Source organism: Schistocerca serialis, chromosome 2 (assembly GCF_023864345.2).
Source record: "Schistocerca serialis cubense isolate TAMUIC-IGC-003099 chromosome 2, iqSchSeri2.2, whole genome shotgun sequence".
Lineage (NCBI taxonomy): Eukaryota > Metazoa > Arthropoda > Insecta > Orthoptera > Acrididae > Schistocerca > Schistocerca serialis.
In genome coordinates this window covers 507,760,551-507,777,504 of record NC_064639.1, presented here as the reverse complement: position 1 = coordinate 507,777,504, position 16,954 = coordinate 507,760,551, and the positions used below count along the sequence as shown (strand labels likewise).

Here is a 16,954-nt window from a genome sequence, read left to right as displayed (position 1 = left end):
TGAGCAGGCTGACCGACACAGTGTTCTTCATTTCAATAATTGCTTCATGGACTATGCCACCTGGATCCTTCCCACCAACACCAGATTTTCTGAATTGTGCAGCTGGGAACTCTCCCTGCAATATTTCCCATAACCCTCCGATTCAGCATCTTTGTTATTTGGTGAGTCGCAACTATCCTTTTCATAATATTGTTACATTCCATCTTGGATTTTCCATTGTTGAATCTATCCCTTTAACAATAGAGTATTGTCTTTGTTTGATGTTACATAATACCAGCAGCTGAGAAAGAGGAAGCATTTTTGTTGTGCTTTTTATTTTTAATTTCCCTTTTTCTCCTCATGTACATACATACATAAAGTAATCTGCAAGTCATGACCATAGTTAGAAGTTTGAGTAAAACTAGTAATAATTTGTTGTTAGTATACTTTACAGAAGTAGCCGGCAGTGGTTACACCTTCCTGTTAGTGTATAATTTGACTCATTCCACATTCCTGAAGACTGCCCTTCATGATGGGATTTACAGAACTCTATGTAAGTATGTATGTATGTATGAAATGAATGAATGAATGTCCTCTAGCCTGCACCGGCAGTGAGCGCATGGTGGGATGGGACATTCAGCTGTAAGCACCTGTATGCCTGAAGGACGGACTCGGTGGTAGAACCTTGCAGCAGGCGCACCTGGCGACGTGTGTCGTTCAGCATGGCCAGGAAGACCGGTGCATCAACCCGCAGCGAAGATAGCTGTCGCAGCAGTGCCACACGTTCTGGACCCTCCGCTGCAAAATGACACACACCATACAGTCCATTTGTGTCTGTTTCATACCAAGCCAGTAATTTAGCCCAGTGTTAAGTGGTTCAGTGCCTCCTTGAAATGATAAATGGCAAGCGTGTATTCTGACACTGATTAGTTGTTAGTCAAATGCAGACTTCTGTGGAGTTTGCACTGCATGATGATTCTCTCAGAGGGACGGAATGAAGTAATAAATGATGAAGCAATGCAAATCTTTCAGGAGAAATTAAAATGAAAAGAAGAGAAAAAGGGCATGAAAAGGTATAAGCCAAAGTTGATTTGCCTCAAGTTCTGAAAGAACTTGCGGTTGAAGAAATAAAATAATACTTTTACTTACTTCTATTAGAAAAAGTATGAACTTTAATCCAGTGTACTCACACTCATCCAAATGAAGTTGTGTCTGCAAAATAACTAAATAAATTTAAGGGAATGTTGTACCTCTTTGCTACTGCACACAATATTTTACCATGATTCTCTATAATGACAATGGAAGCCAACTGTTCTGGAGACATTTTTCATTCCAGATGAACTTAAACAGTAATACATATGTCTTATCTCAATTTGTTGACCCACAACCAAAAGAGAGCACTGATAAGAGAGAGTAGAATTAAAATACTTTTCTAATGAGCTCTACTGAACTAATGGCATTCAGATACGTCCAGTGGTTCTCTACTGGTGAGACAGTATGGGTAAAGAAACTTCCTGGCAGATTAAAACTGTGTGCTGGACTGAGACTCAAACTGGGGACCTTTGCCTTTCGCGAGCAAGTGCAAGTGCTCTACCAACTGAGCTACCCAAGCACGACTCACGAATCACGACCCATCCCCACAGCTTTACTTCTGCCAGTACCTCATCTCCTACCTTCCAAACTTTACAGAAGCTCTCCTGCTAACCTTGCAGAACTAGCACTCCTGAAAGAAAGGATATTGCGGAGACATGGCTTAGCCACAGCCTGGTGGATGTTTCCAGGAGTGCTAGTTCTGCAAGGTTCGCAGGAGAGCTTCTGTAAAGTTTGGAAGGTACGAGATGAGGTACTGGCAGAAGTAAAGCTGTGGGGACGGGGCGTGAGTCGTGCTTGGGTAGCTCAGTTGGTAGAGCACTTGCTCGCGAAAGGCAAAGGTCCCGAGTTCAAGTCTCGGTCCGGCACACAGTTTTAATCTGCCAGGAAGTTTCATATCAGCGCACACTCCGCTGCAGAGTGAAAATCTCATTCCAGTGTGGGAAAAGCTACTAGACCATCTACTGACCACTTAATGTGATCGTATTTACTAAATCAATTTACCCACCACTCAGTTAAATAATTTTGTCTGGACATATTTAGTTACTAAATGATTCACCAATGGACTAAGTTACTATTGTGAAATGCCCTTTATACACAGTACACTTGGAGCTGCAGGAGGGAAAGCTGGTAGAGAATGTCAGTATGGATCATTTTTTCACTTATTTACTTATTTAGCTTTAAGTCATTTAATTACAGCTAGCACATCAATGTTGCAATCTCAATCAGCTTTCACACATATTTATCACAGACTAAATTTTACTTATTATGATTAATTTTCTTCTTTCTCATTTGTATTCCGTTATTTACACAGCACACACAAAGTTACTTCAAATATAAAATCAACACCTAATCCTGATGGAGGGAAGATTGGAGTTTACGTCCCATAGATGATGAATGAGAGAAAGATTAAAATATCGGTACAAGGATGGTGAAGGAAATTTGCTGAGGCCATTTCGAAGGAACTGTCATGGTATTTGCCCTAAACAATGTAGGATGGGAAACTGTAGGTGACTGTGCTGCTGTGATTGCATATTACATTTTCAGAGATTAAACAATTGCTCTTCAAGAATGAACATGTTTGCAGTAACTGCTGGTGTGAAACCCTTTTGCTCTTTTGTTTCACAAAATCCAAGAGGCTGACGAAGGTGCTGACTTGATATGTGTCATATTCCTTGATTTCTGGAAAGCCTCAAAAGCACCCCTTCTATGGCACTTATTGAATAAAATAAGCACTGTCAAATTAGTCCAATTATTTGACCAGATATGAAGACTACATGCAAACACTACATCAGTTTTAGGGGTACACATCACCAAAAGTAAAACTAGCATCAGGAAAGTTTCAGCAAAGTGATACGTCCTGACCACATGCGAATTCAGCATTGAATGCCAGTTTGTTACCCTCTCTGCCCCTCCCATCTCTGAAATGTAACTTTCCACACATTACCCCCCCCCCCCCTCTACCTTTAATGTAAAACAGATATCTAAGATTTATAACGAAATTCATTTAAAAATGTAATATAATAATAATAATAATAATAATAAACCCCGTGGAGGCCCGGGAAAAGAATCGGCCTCCGGTATGTTCTGCCAGTCGTAAAAGGCGACGAAAAGAACAAACCACTAATAGGGCTAACCCCCCTTTTTAGTGTGATTAGTTGGTTCAGGACAGAACTAAAGAAGCCTCGGACAAGCGCCGTCATGGTCGGGGACGACGCTTGAACCCTATGCCCGGCCATAATGGTAACGACACTGCTAGCCAACTGGAAAATGATTTAAATCCAAATAGAGGTGTTTTGCAGGATATGCTTCCTGCAACCACCCTAGAAGGAAAACAAAGACAGAGGATGAGATGGTCAGATGAAGTTAATCGACACCTCATGTTCTGTTATTACCAAGCAACAAACCTAGGAACCAACACAACTGGATACAGATCACAAGTATACACAACATTTATTACCAGATACCCAGAATTAAAATTTTTAACAGAACAACGATTAGCTGATCAGATCCGTGTAATAATAAAAAATAACAGGATACCCCAGTCAGAATTAGAAAACATCAAACAACAAGTACGACAAATACTGGAACAAAATAATGTGAATCAGAAGAAGAAGAAAATACAGTAATGGACTCAAACATCCCAGAGCAAACAAACAAAGAACAACATGCACCAATTAAACAATCAGAGGAAAACGAAATCTTAAGACAGCCACCAGAACAAGCACAAATAGGACACGAAGTGACACAGATGTTAGATATAGAAGAAAAATTTCAGCTAACATATATAGAATACAAAGACACAAATACAGACATTAGACCATTCTTGCGTAGACCACCAAATAACCCACAAGTCGAAACAACAATAAAAACTATCAACACAATCATACACAACAAAATAAATGAAAACACAACTATGGAAGAGTTACAACTACTGGTTTATATAGGAGCACTCACTACACTAAATATACACACTAGGCAGAGATCAGAACCAACCAACACACAGAAGAAACCCACAAAACCAGCATGGCAACACAGGCTACAGATCAAAATAGAAAAACTGAGAAAAGACATCGGACAGCTAACACAATTTATAAGAAATGAAATCTCGGAAAAAAAACGAAAAAAGTTAGGTAAAATCTCACAACAAGAAGCGACAGAGCAATTAGATGAAAAGAAGCAGAAATTACAAGCATTAGCCAAACGACTCAGAAGATACAAAAAAAGTGAAAATAGAAGGAAACAAAACCAAACATTCAACACAAATCAAAAGAAATTTTACCAGACAATAGATAACACACACATTAAAATAAACAATCCACCAAACATAACAGACATGGAACACTTCTGGAGCAACATATGGTCAAACCCGGTACAACATAACAGGCATGCACGGTGGATACAAGCAGAAACACACACATACAAGATGATACCACAAATGCCTGAAGTGATAATTTTGCAACATGAAGTCACCCAAGCAATTAATTCTACTCACAATTGGAAAGCCCCTGGAAAAGATAAAATAGCAAATTTCTGGCTAAAGAAGTTCACCTCAACACATTCACATCTAACTAAATTATTTAACAGTTACATTGCAGACCCATACACATTCCCTGATACACTTACACACGGAATAACATATCTGAAACCTAAAGATCAAGCAGACACAGCAAACCCAGCTAAATATCGCCCCATAACATGCCTACCAACAATATACAAAATATTAACTTCAGTCATTAAACAGAAATTAATGACACATACAACACAGAACAAAATTGTAAATGAAGAACAAAAAGGCTGTTGCAAAGGAGCACGAGGATGTAAAGAGCAACTGATAATAGATGCAGAGGTGACATACCAAGCTAAAACTAAACAAAGGTCGCTACACTACGCATACAATGATTACCAAAAAGCTTTTGATAGTGTACCCCACTCATGGTTACTACAAATATTGGAAATATACAAAGTAGATCCTAAATTGATACAGTTCCTAAACATAGTAATGAAAAATTGGAAAACCACACTTAATATCCAAACAAATTCAAATAATATCACATCACAGCCAATACAGATTAAGCGTGGAATATACCAAGGAGACTCAATAAGTCCTTTCTGGTTCTGCCTTGCTCTAAACCCACTATCCAACATGCTAAATAATACAAATTATGGATACAATATTACTGGAACATACCCACACAAAATCACACATGGATGATCTAAAACTACTGGCAGCAACAAATCAACAACTCAACCAATTACTAAAGATAACAGAAGAATTCAGCAATGATATAAGTATGGCTTTTGGAACAGACAAATGTAAGAAAAATAGCATAGTCAAGGGAAAACATACTAAACAAGAAGATTACATATTGGATAACCACAGCGACTGCATAGAAGCGATGGAAAAAACGGATGCCTATAAATATCTAGGATACAGACAAAAAATAGGAATAGATAATACAAATATCAAAGAAGAACTAGAAGAAAAATATAGACAAAGACTAACAAAACTACTGAAAACAGAATTGACAGCAAGAAACAAGACAAAAGCTATAAATACCTATGCCATACCAATATTGACCTACTCATTTGGAGTAGTGAAATGGAGTAACACAGACCTAGAAGCACTCAATACACTTACACGATCACAATGGCACAAATATAGAATACATCACATACATTCAGCAACAGAAAGATTCACATTAAGCAGAAAGGAAGGAGGAAGGGGATTTATCGACATAAAAAACCGACATTATGGACAGGTAGACAATTTAAGAAAATTCTTTCTAGAACGAGCAGAAACTAGCAAAATACACAAGGCAATCACTCATATAAATACATTGGCTACACCACTGCAATTTCATAACCACTTCTACAACCCTTTACATCACATAACATCAACAGATACGAAAAAAGTAAATTGGAAAAAGATAACACTACATGGCAAGCACCCGTATCAACTAACACAGCCACACATCGATCAAGACGCATCCAACACATGGCTAAGAAAAGGCAATATATACAGTGAGACAGAAGGATTAATGATTGCAATACAGGATCAAACAATAAACACCAGGTATTACAGCAAGCATATTATTAAAGATCCCAATACCACAACGGATAAATGCAGGCTTTGTAAGCAACAAATAGAAACAGTAGATCACATCACAAGCGGATGTACAATACTAGCAAATACAGAATACCCCAGAAGACATGACAATGTCGCAAAAATAATACATCAACAGCTTGCCTTACAACATAAACTTTTAAAACAACACATTCCTACATACAAGTATACACCACAAAATGTACTGGAGAATGATGAATACAAATTATACTGGAACAGAACCATTATAACAGATAAAACAACGCCACATAACAAACCTGACATAATACTCACCAATAAAAAGAAGAAATTAACACAACTAATCGAAATATCCATACCCAATACAACAAATATACAAAAGAAAACAGGAGAAAAAATTGAAAAATACATCCAACTGGCTGAGGAAGTCAAAGACATGTGGCATCAGGATAAAGTTGACATCATACCAATTATACTATCAACTACGGGAGTCATACCACACAATATCCACCAGTACATCAATGCAAAACAGCTACATCCAAACATATATATACAGCTACAGAAATCCGTAATTATTGATACATGTTCAATTACCCGAAAGTTCCTAAATGCAACATAACACATACCGTACAGTTAAAAGGAAGTGACGCTTGATCAAGGTCCGCGTCACTCCATTTTTAACTGGACTTAACGTCTGAGAAAGTGAAGATAATAATAATAATAATCATGATAATGATAAAAATAATAATAATTTGTTTACATCAGTACGTTGCACATATTATAACTTCCAAGTAATCACCTTTCAGGGAAATTCAGCCTTTGAAAAGCATTCGCAAAGAAATTTGAGAAGACCATGTGATACACAATTTAAGAACAATAAAAGCGCACTGTAAGAACTATAAAAACAACAAACCTCTCACAACTTTGGCAACAACAAAAATTACATAATATAAAATTTGTGTGTGCATTGATTATTCTCAGTATTTCACTTAGCACTATACAGGTCTGGAGACTATAGCCACACGTGTGTATATGAGGTGGAATACTGTTTCCTTCAGTCAATTCTGCCAAAATCAGAGAAGTCAGTGTTTCTGTTAGTTTTTTTGTTTTTTTTTTTTTTTCAGTGGAGGGTACTTCCCTTTCTGTCTCACCTTACTCAACCTACTCCGTTTTTTTATCTACAATCCATGTCTGATTTCTTGTTGACAGCAGGTAGGGCTTGTATGCCCTTTCCTGGCGGGAGTGTTGTTTCCAGTCAGCCAGGGTGCAAGTTCATTCACATGGGCAGATCCTGAGATGTGCACCTGAGAACTATCCTGTGTTAAACACAGCTTGAAATTTCTGGAGTTCCTTGCAATCTTTGAGACATTCAGTTTTCATGCTTTTAGTACTTGGCAGTTAGCTGATAAATTTGGTAATTGATATGTGTAAAAATATAAATGCATTTACAGCAAAGTTTTATTTTTCAGGAAGGGGTGGGTGGGAGGCATTATGACTTATGGTGAATCTCCTCCCTCAACGTGTGCTTGATCCTGTGACATGATCTTTGCTTTTTTCCTTTTTTCTCATCCAGTTAGGGACCTCTTCCGAGTGTAATACTTGGAAATAGTATGACCATCCTCGCAAAAATCAGAAACCCCCTGGAACGTCCCTACATCTTCCACATGTACAGAGTCTTAATGATTCTGGAGACTCAGAAATGTGAAATACTGACTGAGAAAGTACCAGATATGAACAGCAATACTGAAGAGGATTAGGTGGAAGGAAACCTACACTTTTTGGATTCTGGTGAATACACAATATTTTGCAGTAGCAGTGGTACAGCCAATCTTGGAACTGGTTTCTTAGTATACAGGGAATACAATTTAGCGTTATCAAATTTTGAAGCCACGAACAGTAGGATATACACACTGAAAATAAAAATGGAATTCTTCAATATGACACTGATTTGAGCCCATGATCCAACAGATGAAGTGAAGGAAGAGCTCTGGGTGACACAGGATGTTCAAAACATACTGAAAATATGATAAGAAATCTTCAGCTGAGACAAAAACATAAATAGATGTTTGTCTTGTATACTGCATAAAAACAAAAATGACAACAGTTTTGCATCGGCGCTGCTCACTCAGTCTCACCTCCTGCGACTTTTTTAAATTTCCTAGAATGAAACAAGAGCTAAAACGGAAGTATTCCAGAATGCAGAAGAGTTGTTGTTGTTTTTGTTGTGGTCTTCAGTCCTGAGACTGGTTTGATGCAGCTCTCCATGCTACTCTATCCTGTGCAAGCTTCTTCATCTCCCAGTACCTACTGCAACCTACATCCTTCTGAATCTGCTTAGTGTATTCATCTCTTGGTCTCCCTTTACGATTTTGACCCTCCACGCTGCCCTCCAATGCTAAATTTGTGATCCCTTGATGCCTCAAAACATGTCCTACCAACCGATCCCTTCTTCTAGTCAAGTTGTGCCACAAACTTCTCTTCTTCCCAATCCTATTCAATACCTCCTCATTAGTTATGTGACCTACCCACCTTATCTTCAGCATTCTTCTGTAGCACCACATTTCGAAAGCTTCTATTCTCTTCTTGTCCATACTAGTTATCGTCCATGTTTCACTTCCATACATGGCTACACTCCATACAAATACTTTCAGAAACGACTTCCTGACACTTAAATCTATACTCGATGTTAACAAATTTCTCTTCTTCAGAAACGATTTCCTTGCCATTGCCAGTCTACACTTTATATCCTCTATACTTCGACCATCATCAGTTATTTTACTCCCTAAATAGCAAAACTCCTTTGCTACTTTAAGTGTCTCATTTCCTAATCTAATTCCCTCAGCATCACCCGACTTAATTCGACTACATTCCATTATCCTCGTTTTGCTTTTGTTGATGTTCATCTTATATCCTCCTTTCAAGACACTGTCCATTCCATTCAACTGCTCTTCCAAGTCCTTTGCTGTCTCTGACAAAATTACAATGTCATCGGCGAACCTCAAAGTGTTTACTTCTTCTCCATGAATTTTAATACCTACTCCGAATTTTTCTTTTGTTTCCTTTACTGCTTGCTCAATATACAGATTGAATAACATCGGGGAGAGGCTACAACCCTGTCTCACTCCTTTCCCAACCACTGCTTCCCTTTCATGCCCCTCGACTCTTATAACTGCCATCTGGTTTTTGTACAAATTGTAAATAGCCTTTCGCTCCCTGTATTTTACCCCTGCCACCTTTAGAATGTGAAAGAGAGTATTCCAGTCAACATTGTCAAAAGCTTTCTCTAAGTCTACAAATGCTAGAAACATAGGTTTGCCTTTTCTTAATCTTTCTTCTAAGGTAAGTCGTAAGGTTAGTATTGCCTCACGTGTTCCAACATTTCTACGGAATCCAAACTGATCTTCCCCGAGGACCACTTCTACCAGTTTTTCCATTCGTCTGTAAAGAATTCGCATTAGTATTTTGCAGCTGTGACTTATTAAACTGATAGTTCGGTAATTTTCACATCTGTCAACACCTGCTTTCTTTGGGATTGGAATTATTATATTCTTCTTGAAGTCTGAGGGTATTTCACCTGTCTCATACATCTTGCTCACCAGATGGTAGAGTTTTGTCAGGACAAAAATGCAGAAGAGATGAAACAAAAATTGTTGAACATGAAAAAGAATTTACAAAGACAAGAACTCTGACGTAACTGATCATACCCCACAAACATTGGTAGGTTGATTGTGTACCACTCTTATTCCCAAATGCTATCTTTTAATGTGTTAGTAATCAGATGTGGACTCTGACCACAATCTATTGGTTATGAACTGTAGATTAAAACTGAAGAAACTGCAAAAAGGTGGGAATTTATTGAGATGGGACCTGGATAAACTGACTAAACCAGAGGTTGTACAGAGTTTCAGGGAGAGCATAAGGGAACAATTGACAGGAATGGGGGAAAGATAAACAGTAGAAGAAGAATGGGTAGCTTTGAGGAATGAAGTAGTGAAGGCAGCAGAGGATCAAGTAGGTAAAAAGACGAGGGCTAGTAGAAATCCTTGGGTAACAGAAGAAATATTGTATTTAACTGATGAAAGGAGAAAATATAAAAACACAGCAAATGAAGCAGGCAAAAGGGAATACAAACGTCTCAAAAATGAGATCGACAGGAAGTGCAAAATGACCAAGCAGGGATGGCTAGATGACAAATGTAAGGACGTAGAAACATATATCAGTGGGGGTAAGATAGATACTACCTACAGGAAAATTAAAGAGACCTTTGCCGAAAAGAAAACCACCTGTATGAATATCAAGAGCTCAGATGGAAACCCAGTTCTAAGCAAAGAAGGGAAAGCCGAAAGGTGCAAGATGTATGTAGGGGATCTATACAAGAGCGATGTACTTGAGGGCAATATTATGGAAATGGAAGAGGATGAAGATGAAATGGGAGATATGATACTGCGTGAAGAGTTTGACAGAGCACTAAAAGACCTCAGTCGAAACAAGGCCACAGGAGTAGAGAACATTCCATTAGAACTACTGATAGCCTTTGGAGAGCTAACCATGACAAAACTCTTCCATCTTGTGAGCAAGATGTATGACACAGGCGAAATACCCTCAGACTTCAATGAAGAATATAATAATTCCAATCCCAAAGAAAGCAGGTGTTGACAGGTGTGAAAATTACAGAACTATCAGTATAATAAGTCACAGCTGCAAAATACTAACACGAATTCTTTGTAGATGAATGGAGAAACTGGTAGAGGACGACCTCGGGGATAATCAATTTGGATTCCACAGAAATGTTGGAACACATGAGGCAATACTGACCCTGCGCCTTACGTAAGAAAATAGATTAAGGAAAGGCAGCCTACATTTCTAGCATTTGTAGACTTAGAGAAAGCTTTTGACAATGTTGACTGGAATACTCTCTTTCAAATTCTAAAGGTGGCAGGGGTAAAATACAGGGAATTTGTACAGAAACCAGATGGCTGTTATAAGAGTCGAGGGGCACGAGAGGGAAGCAGCGGTTGGGAAGGGAGTGAGACAGGGTTGTAGCCTGTCCCCGATGTTATTCAATCTGTATATTGTGCAAGCAGTAAAGGAAACAAAAGAAAAATTCGGAGTAGGTATTAAAGTCCATGGAGAAGAAATAAAAACTTTGAGGTTCGCCGATGACATTGTAATTCTGTCAGAGACAGCAAAGGACTTGGAAGAGCAGTTGAATGGAATGGACAGTGTCTTGAAAGGAGGATATAAGATGAACATCAACAAAAGCAAAACGAGGATAATGGAATGTAGTCACATTAAGTCGGGTGATGCTGAGGGAATTAGATTAGGAAATGAGACACTTAAAGTAGTAAAGGAGTTTTGCTATTTGGGGAGCAAAATAACTGATGATGGTCGAAGTAGAGAGGATATAAAATGTAGGCTGGCAATGGTAAGGAAAACGTTTCTGTAGAAGAGAAATTTGTTAACATCGAGTATAGATTTAAGTGTCATGAAGTCGTTTCTGGAAGTATTTGTATGGAGTGTAGCCATGTATGAAAGTGAAACATGGACAATAAATAGTTTGGACAAGAAGAGAATAGAAGCTTTTGAAATGTGGTGCTACAGAAGAATGCTGAAGATTAGATGGGTAGATCACATAATTAATGAGGAGGTATTGAATAGAATTGGGGAGAGGAGGAGTTTGTGGCACGGCTTGACAAGAAGAAGGGACCGGTTGGTGGGACATGTTCTGAGGCATCAAGGGATCACAAATTTAGCATTGGAGGGCAGCATGGAGGGTAAAAATCGTAGAAGGAGACCAAGAGATGAATACACTAAGCAGATTCAGAAGGATGTAGGTTGCAGTAGGTACTGGGAGATGAAGAAGCTTGCACAGGATAGAGTAGCATGGAGAGCTGCATCAAACCAGTCCCAGGAAAGAAGACAACAACAACAACAACAACAGTAATCATGAGTAGACAATTTGTTTTTAATTGTTACCAGAACACATTTTGGCCATGTGTTGCTCATCACCAGCTGTTTTTTGTTGCATACATGTCCAAAAAAGTGATTTCCACTGTTGCTTTACTATGATGTTGTGCTGTATGTTGTTGACTGTGGAATTGCCTGTATCAGATGCAAACTAGATATCTGTCATATAGGAATAATATTGTGAAACTTTATGGGCAGTTTCAAATCGAGTTCCTGCCTTAGTGCTGAGTACTTGTAATGTTGTGATGCTGTCCTGCAATGACACATAATAGTTTCATCAGGAAATACATGAAAACTGAAACTTGGAATGCAGAAATCTTAAGTAAAACATCTGACATGCAGAGAGTATGTTAATCATTTAACTGATGGCAAAATATAGTCATGCATCCAACAAAGGCAACTCCACAGTCAATAGATTGCAGTCCAACAACAAGGATGACAACAGTGGATGTCATTTCCTCACACCCTACCCTCCCAGTATCTCCAAAGAGGCTACTGCATCAATATCACATTAGACATAGTTTTTACATAATCAAATAGTTAATTTCACACTGCTTGACAAAAAAAGTAAAGCACTCAGAAGACGAGGTTGGATGTCTAAGTAACTTCATACTAGCACACCTTTTTGGTGGGTCTATAAATGGTTACAGTTCCAATTTTCTATGACTGGCAGAACAGCCACCAGAGTGCATCGGTACTGTTCATGTTTAGTGTTGTTACTACACCTCATAGGATATATAGGGGTTTGAACAGCATCACATGTTGAGTGTTCACTCTGAAGGACACAGAGACAATTCATACTGATATGAGGCAGCATTATCAGCATCTTTCAGAGTTAGAAACAGGTTTATTATGGTTCCCATTTGGTCAGCTATGTGAACTGCGCAATATCCAGATTTGTAGGGCATTCAGATGTGACTGTGGGCCGGTATTTGACTCTGAGGAAGTGAGGGCAAGCATAATCGTCATCAAGGTTCTGGTCAACCACATCTGCCCACCACAAGGAAGGATTGCCATACTGTGCACCAAGCCCATCATAACCCATTCACATATGTGTCAGCCATCTGAGAAAAAGTAATGGATTCCCTGGAACATTCTGTGTTATTCTGCACTATTGGTCGGAGACTACCAGCAGCCAAATTACAGAATTACCATTTCACGTGTAGGGTGCTGGTAACAGAACAACACTAACAGCTGCATTTCAAATGGTGCCATGACCTAGAAGTATGGATTGCTGATGAATGGCCTCACACTGCAGTCAGCAATGAGATGGGTTCTCCCCTACCCCAGATATCAATGCCTGGTGAGTATGGAGTGATCCGGGCAGAGGTCCCAGTCTTCCAACGTTTTGCAGAGGCACAGTGGTGTTACTCCCGGTGTTATGGTGTGGGGAGCCATTGGCTATCACATCAGGTCACTGTTATTAGCGATTGAGGGAACTCTTGAGGGCACAACAGTACATCATAGACACCCTGATCCTCATCTGTTACCTCTCATGCTACAGTTTCATGTTCCCAGAACAATGATCATGCACACATGGCAAGTGTTTCTATGAAATGTCTGGGTGATGTTGAGTTACTGCTGTGGCCAGCAAGATCCACAGAGACCTTCCCAATGGAATATGTGTAGGACTACGTTGGACATTCACTTCATACCAGTGCCAGTACCCATGCTATCAAGGGCCAGTTATAACAGATGTGGGCCAGCTTGCCTCATGAGAGGACACAACAGCTTTAGAACACCCTTAGCAACCAAATTAGAGCATGCATGCACGTCGGAAGGGGTGCAGTGTCATACTCATAGGGGGGCTCATACTGCTTAGTTCTTTGTAAATTTGATTTTGTAATCAGCAAAATAATATCCTAGACCCTCTCAACACTTTAAGTTTCATTTCGTTTTCTCTTCCCATGCAGAGTGTTTCACTTTTTTTGTCAGGCACTGAAGTTTAATTCAGGATCTTATTTTCATATGCATGCATTAAAGAATGCCTGATTAAAAGTAATGTATTAAATTACATTAACAAATAATATGACTAGTAGCAGTGCAGAACAATTTATTCCTAAAAGTAATGGCACTAACATTTTTGCCTTGTTTAATCCCATACTGTGTTCTCTCCCTTTTCTTTAAAAAAAAAACACCTTTGTGACACTGCTAATCAGTATCAACTAATTCGTGAGGACTTGGATGATGAATACTAAAGGTTTGTGCTTGTATGGTGAACATCATTTTAGTTCAATCATGTCAGTGTATTACATGATGATTTAGGGAAAAGGCAGCCCATAAAAAAGGAATAATATGTTTCATTATTTTCTCAGCCTAATATATGGTGTGATGTTTATACTTCAATATCAAAAATTATTCCAAGTGAAGAGGGGCAATTCCCATTGTACTTACAAACAGGGGTAATTTTCGGTAAATCTTGCTCAGAACCAGGGAATTGGAGCTATATTTACTTTATTTCTGGGACAAGATGAAAATATGAAGTGCTAGCACCTGTGAGTACCCACTTGTGTCACAGGGCATTTTTAACTTCTTAAACTTGAGCAGTGTAGTCTTGCTTACCCCAGAGACAGAAGTTACAGATAGGTAGACTTAGACTGTGGTAGAACACAAATAATAAAGGGAGATGAAATAAATAATATTGTGTGAGTGACTGAAAAGTGAAAATAGAATGAAGATGTGAGCCTTTGCTTCACTGTTTCAAGTCATGCATGTTAATTTTTGAGCCAAGAATTGTGATGATGACAAAGGAAATGGTTTGTCTTCACTTTAAATGAAACAGAGTATTGAACTGTGCACAGACTGCAAGTGGCTTGTTCCAGAAGTGAACAGCAGCAATTGAGAAAGTGTTGGTGGATATTTTTCTTCTATGAATCGATACACCTAAATTACTAGATTAGTGAGACCTCGTGCTACAATTATGATGAGTTAGTATGTACTTGATCTGTGATGCAATATACCAAAGGTCATGCACACTGAGAAAGTGATGAAGTATATGGCTTTTCAAAATATCTCTCTGTGTACAGCAAGCATTTTTATTTTTGAAAACATGTCAGGCATTTCTTCACTGTCACTATTTTGAGAATAATCTATGAAAAATATGCTTTGAAAAAATGTGATTTTATACTCAGATCTTCGCGGCTCATTGCTGAAGCGATTGTTATGTATTGCTAAAAATCTTCAGGCAATAGGGTGTAAATTAAGGAGCAAGGGAAAAAATTAGACAGTGTGACTCTTTTACAGGGAAAAGTGATGATTTTATTTGAGCCAGAGGATATACATTAGCCAGGAAATTCTTTTTTTCATTTGGAGATAACATACATAAATATAAATAACTGTCATGCAGATGATGTAAGTGTCCCCTGTTAAATCATGGAAACTGAACTAATACTCTTCTGCCCACAGAAAAGACAATTAATAGTAATTATTATTATCTTCATCAAAGCAGTAGCTTTTGTTGATAATCAAGAATTGTTAGTGATGTCATGGTTTCACAACAGGCCGGGCCTCTGCTTGAATGGTTTTAATTAAACATGGAAGCACCTAAATTTATGTATGCAGTGACATAAACATCTAGTTTCTTTAATTATTAATTAGTTGACAGCCAAGTAAATGTACATTCTTTTGATGAAAAGTAGTGAGAAAGGAAAAATGCATTGTAAATTTTCTGATAACTTACAATAAAATACACAGCACCAAAGAGAACCAAAGCGCATGATTTTGTGATATTTACGTTACTGTACAAAGGTGTGAATAATTTAGAAAGATATATGAGGTATTAAAAATTGTAAAAGTGTAGGCTGTAAGATATTCCACCTTTTCTCACAACATTCTCAGTTTACGATAAGAAGGTTCAAGCTACATTAGCATTTCTTACGGTCATCCATCATCACTAATACCAGTCGATGGACTGTACAATGAATGGGAATAAAATGTTATTTCAAGGATTTGATGAGGTTTAAATGTTGTCCTGCAGCAAATCAAAAAATCAGGCTATTATTAACAATGTTATTTCCTTACATTCATTAGAAATTAAACCTCATTTCTTTATCAAAGAATATCAAGTTTTATTTTAGGACATGATGTATGCAATGCTGGAATGATTAAAATGTTCTCCACTGTAACTGTGTATATTGTTTATTTGGAAAATGGCACTCACGTATATGTGCTAGAATTACTGACTAGTTCAAATGAAACTTCTGAAACTGTTGCATTGTACATTTCAGAGACAACCACATGACAGCATGAATGTGGGCTTTCACAGCATGCACTATTAAGGAAAAGCTCTTGCATTTCCAGCCTGTGGCAGTGTTGATATATCATGACATTTTGACTAAACCGTGGTGAGTAAGGCACTCATCAAAATGTCATGGTGTATCAGCACTGCTACCTGGCTGTAAATCCAAGAACTTTTAAAATACCTGCACACTTTCAATTGTATTGCTGTTAATGGATATAATGCAAATGTAAACTTTGGTGGTCTTGCCTGTAAGCCAGGATGGAATGGGTGTGTAACATAGTGGGGCAACTTTTTTTCCAAATAAAAAGAAAGCCAAATGTCAGGCACTGTCTTCTAATGGCATTCTGCCAAAGTGCATATTCTTAACAAGACAGAGTCTCGTAAGAACTTTTTTACAAGTAGTGATTTTCAGAATCCACAGACATACACCCAAAGTCAGGCAAGTGACCTTGCATTGACCTTCAGGTCACAGTCATTTTTGATGTCACCTGAAATAAAATGGGACTAACAACCACCCCCCAAAGAAGACTGCAGTGTTTGATCTTGCCCATCGTGAATGATTGAGACTCAACCACATCTGAACAGGACAAGAG

The 16,954-nt window shown here is 38.3% G+C and overlaps 1 protein-coding gene across 1 annotated transcript in view; it reads right to left on the bottom strand.

Moving 5' to 3' along the window:
* The window catches only part of LOC126457474 (uncharacterized), a 402,668-nt gene that overhangs the window by 24,289 nt on the left and 361,425 nt on the right, over window positions 1–16,954 (bottom strand). The window contains exon 4 of the mRNA XM_050093768.1: window positions 630–777. Within this exon, the coding sequence (XP_049949725.1) occupies window positions 630–777 (148 nt within the window). The remainder of the gene's footprint in view (window positions 1–629; window positions 778–16,954) is intronic.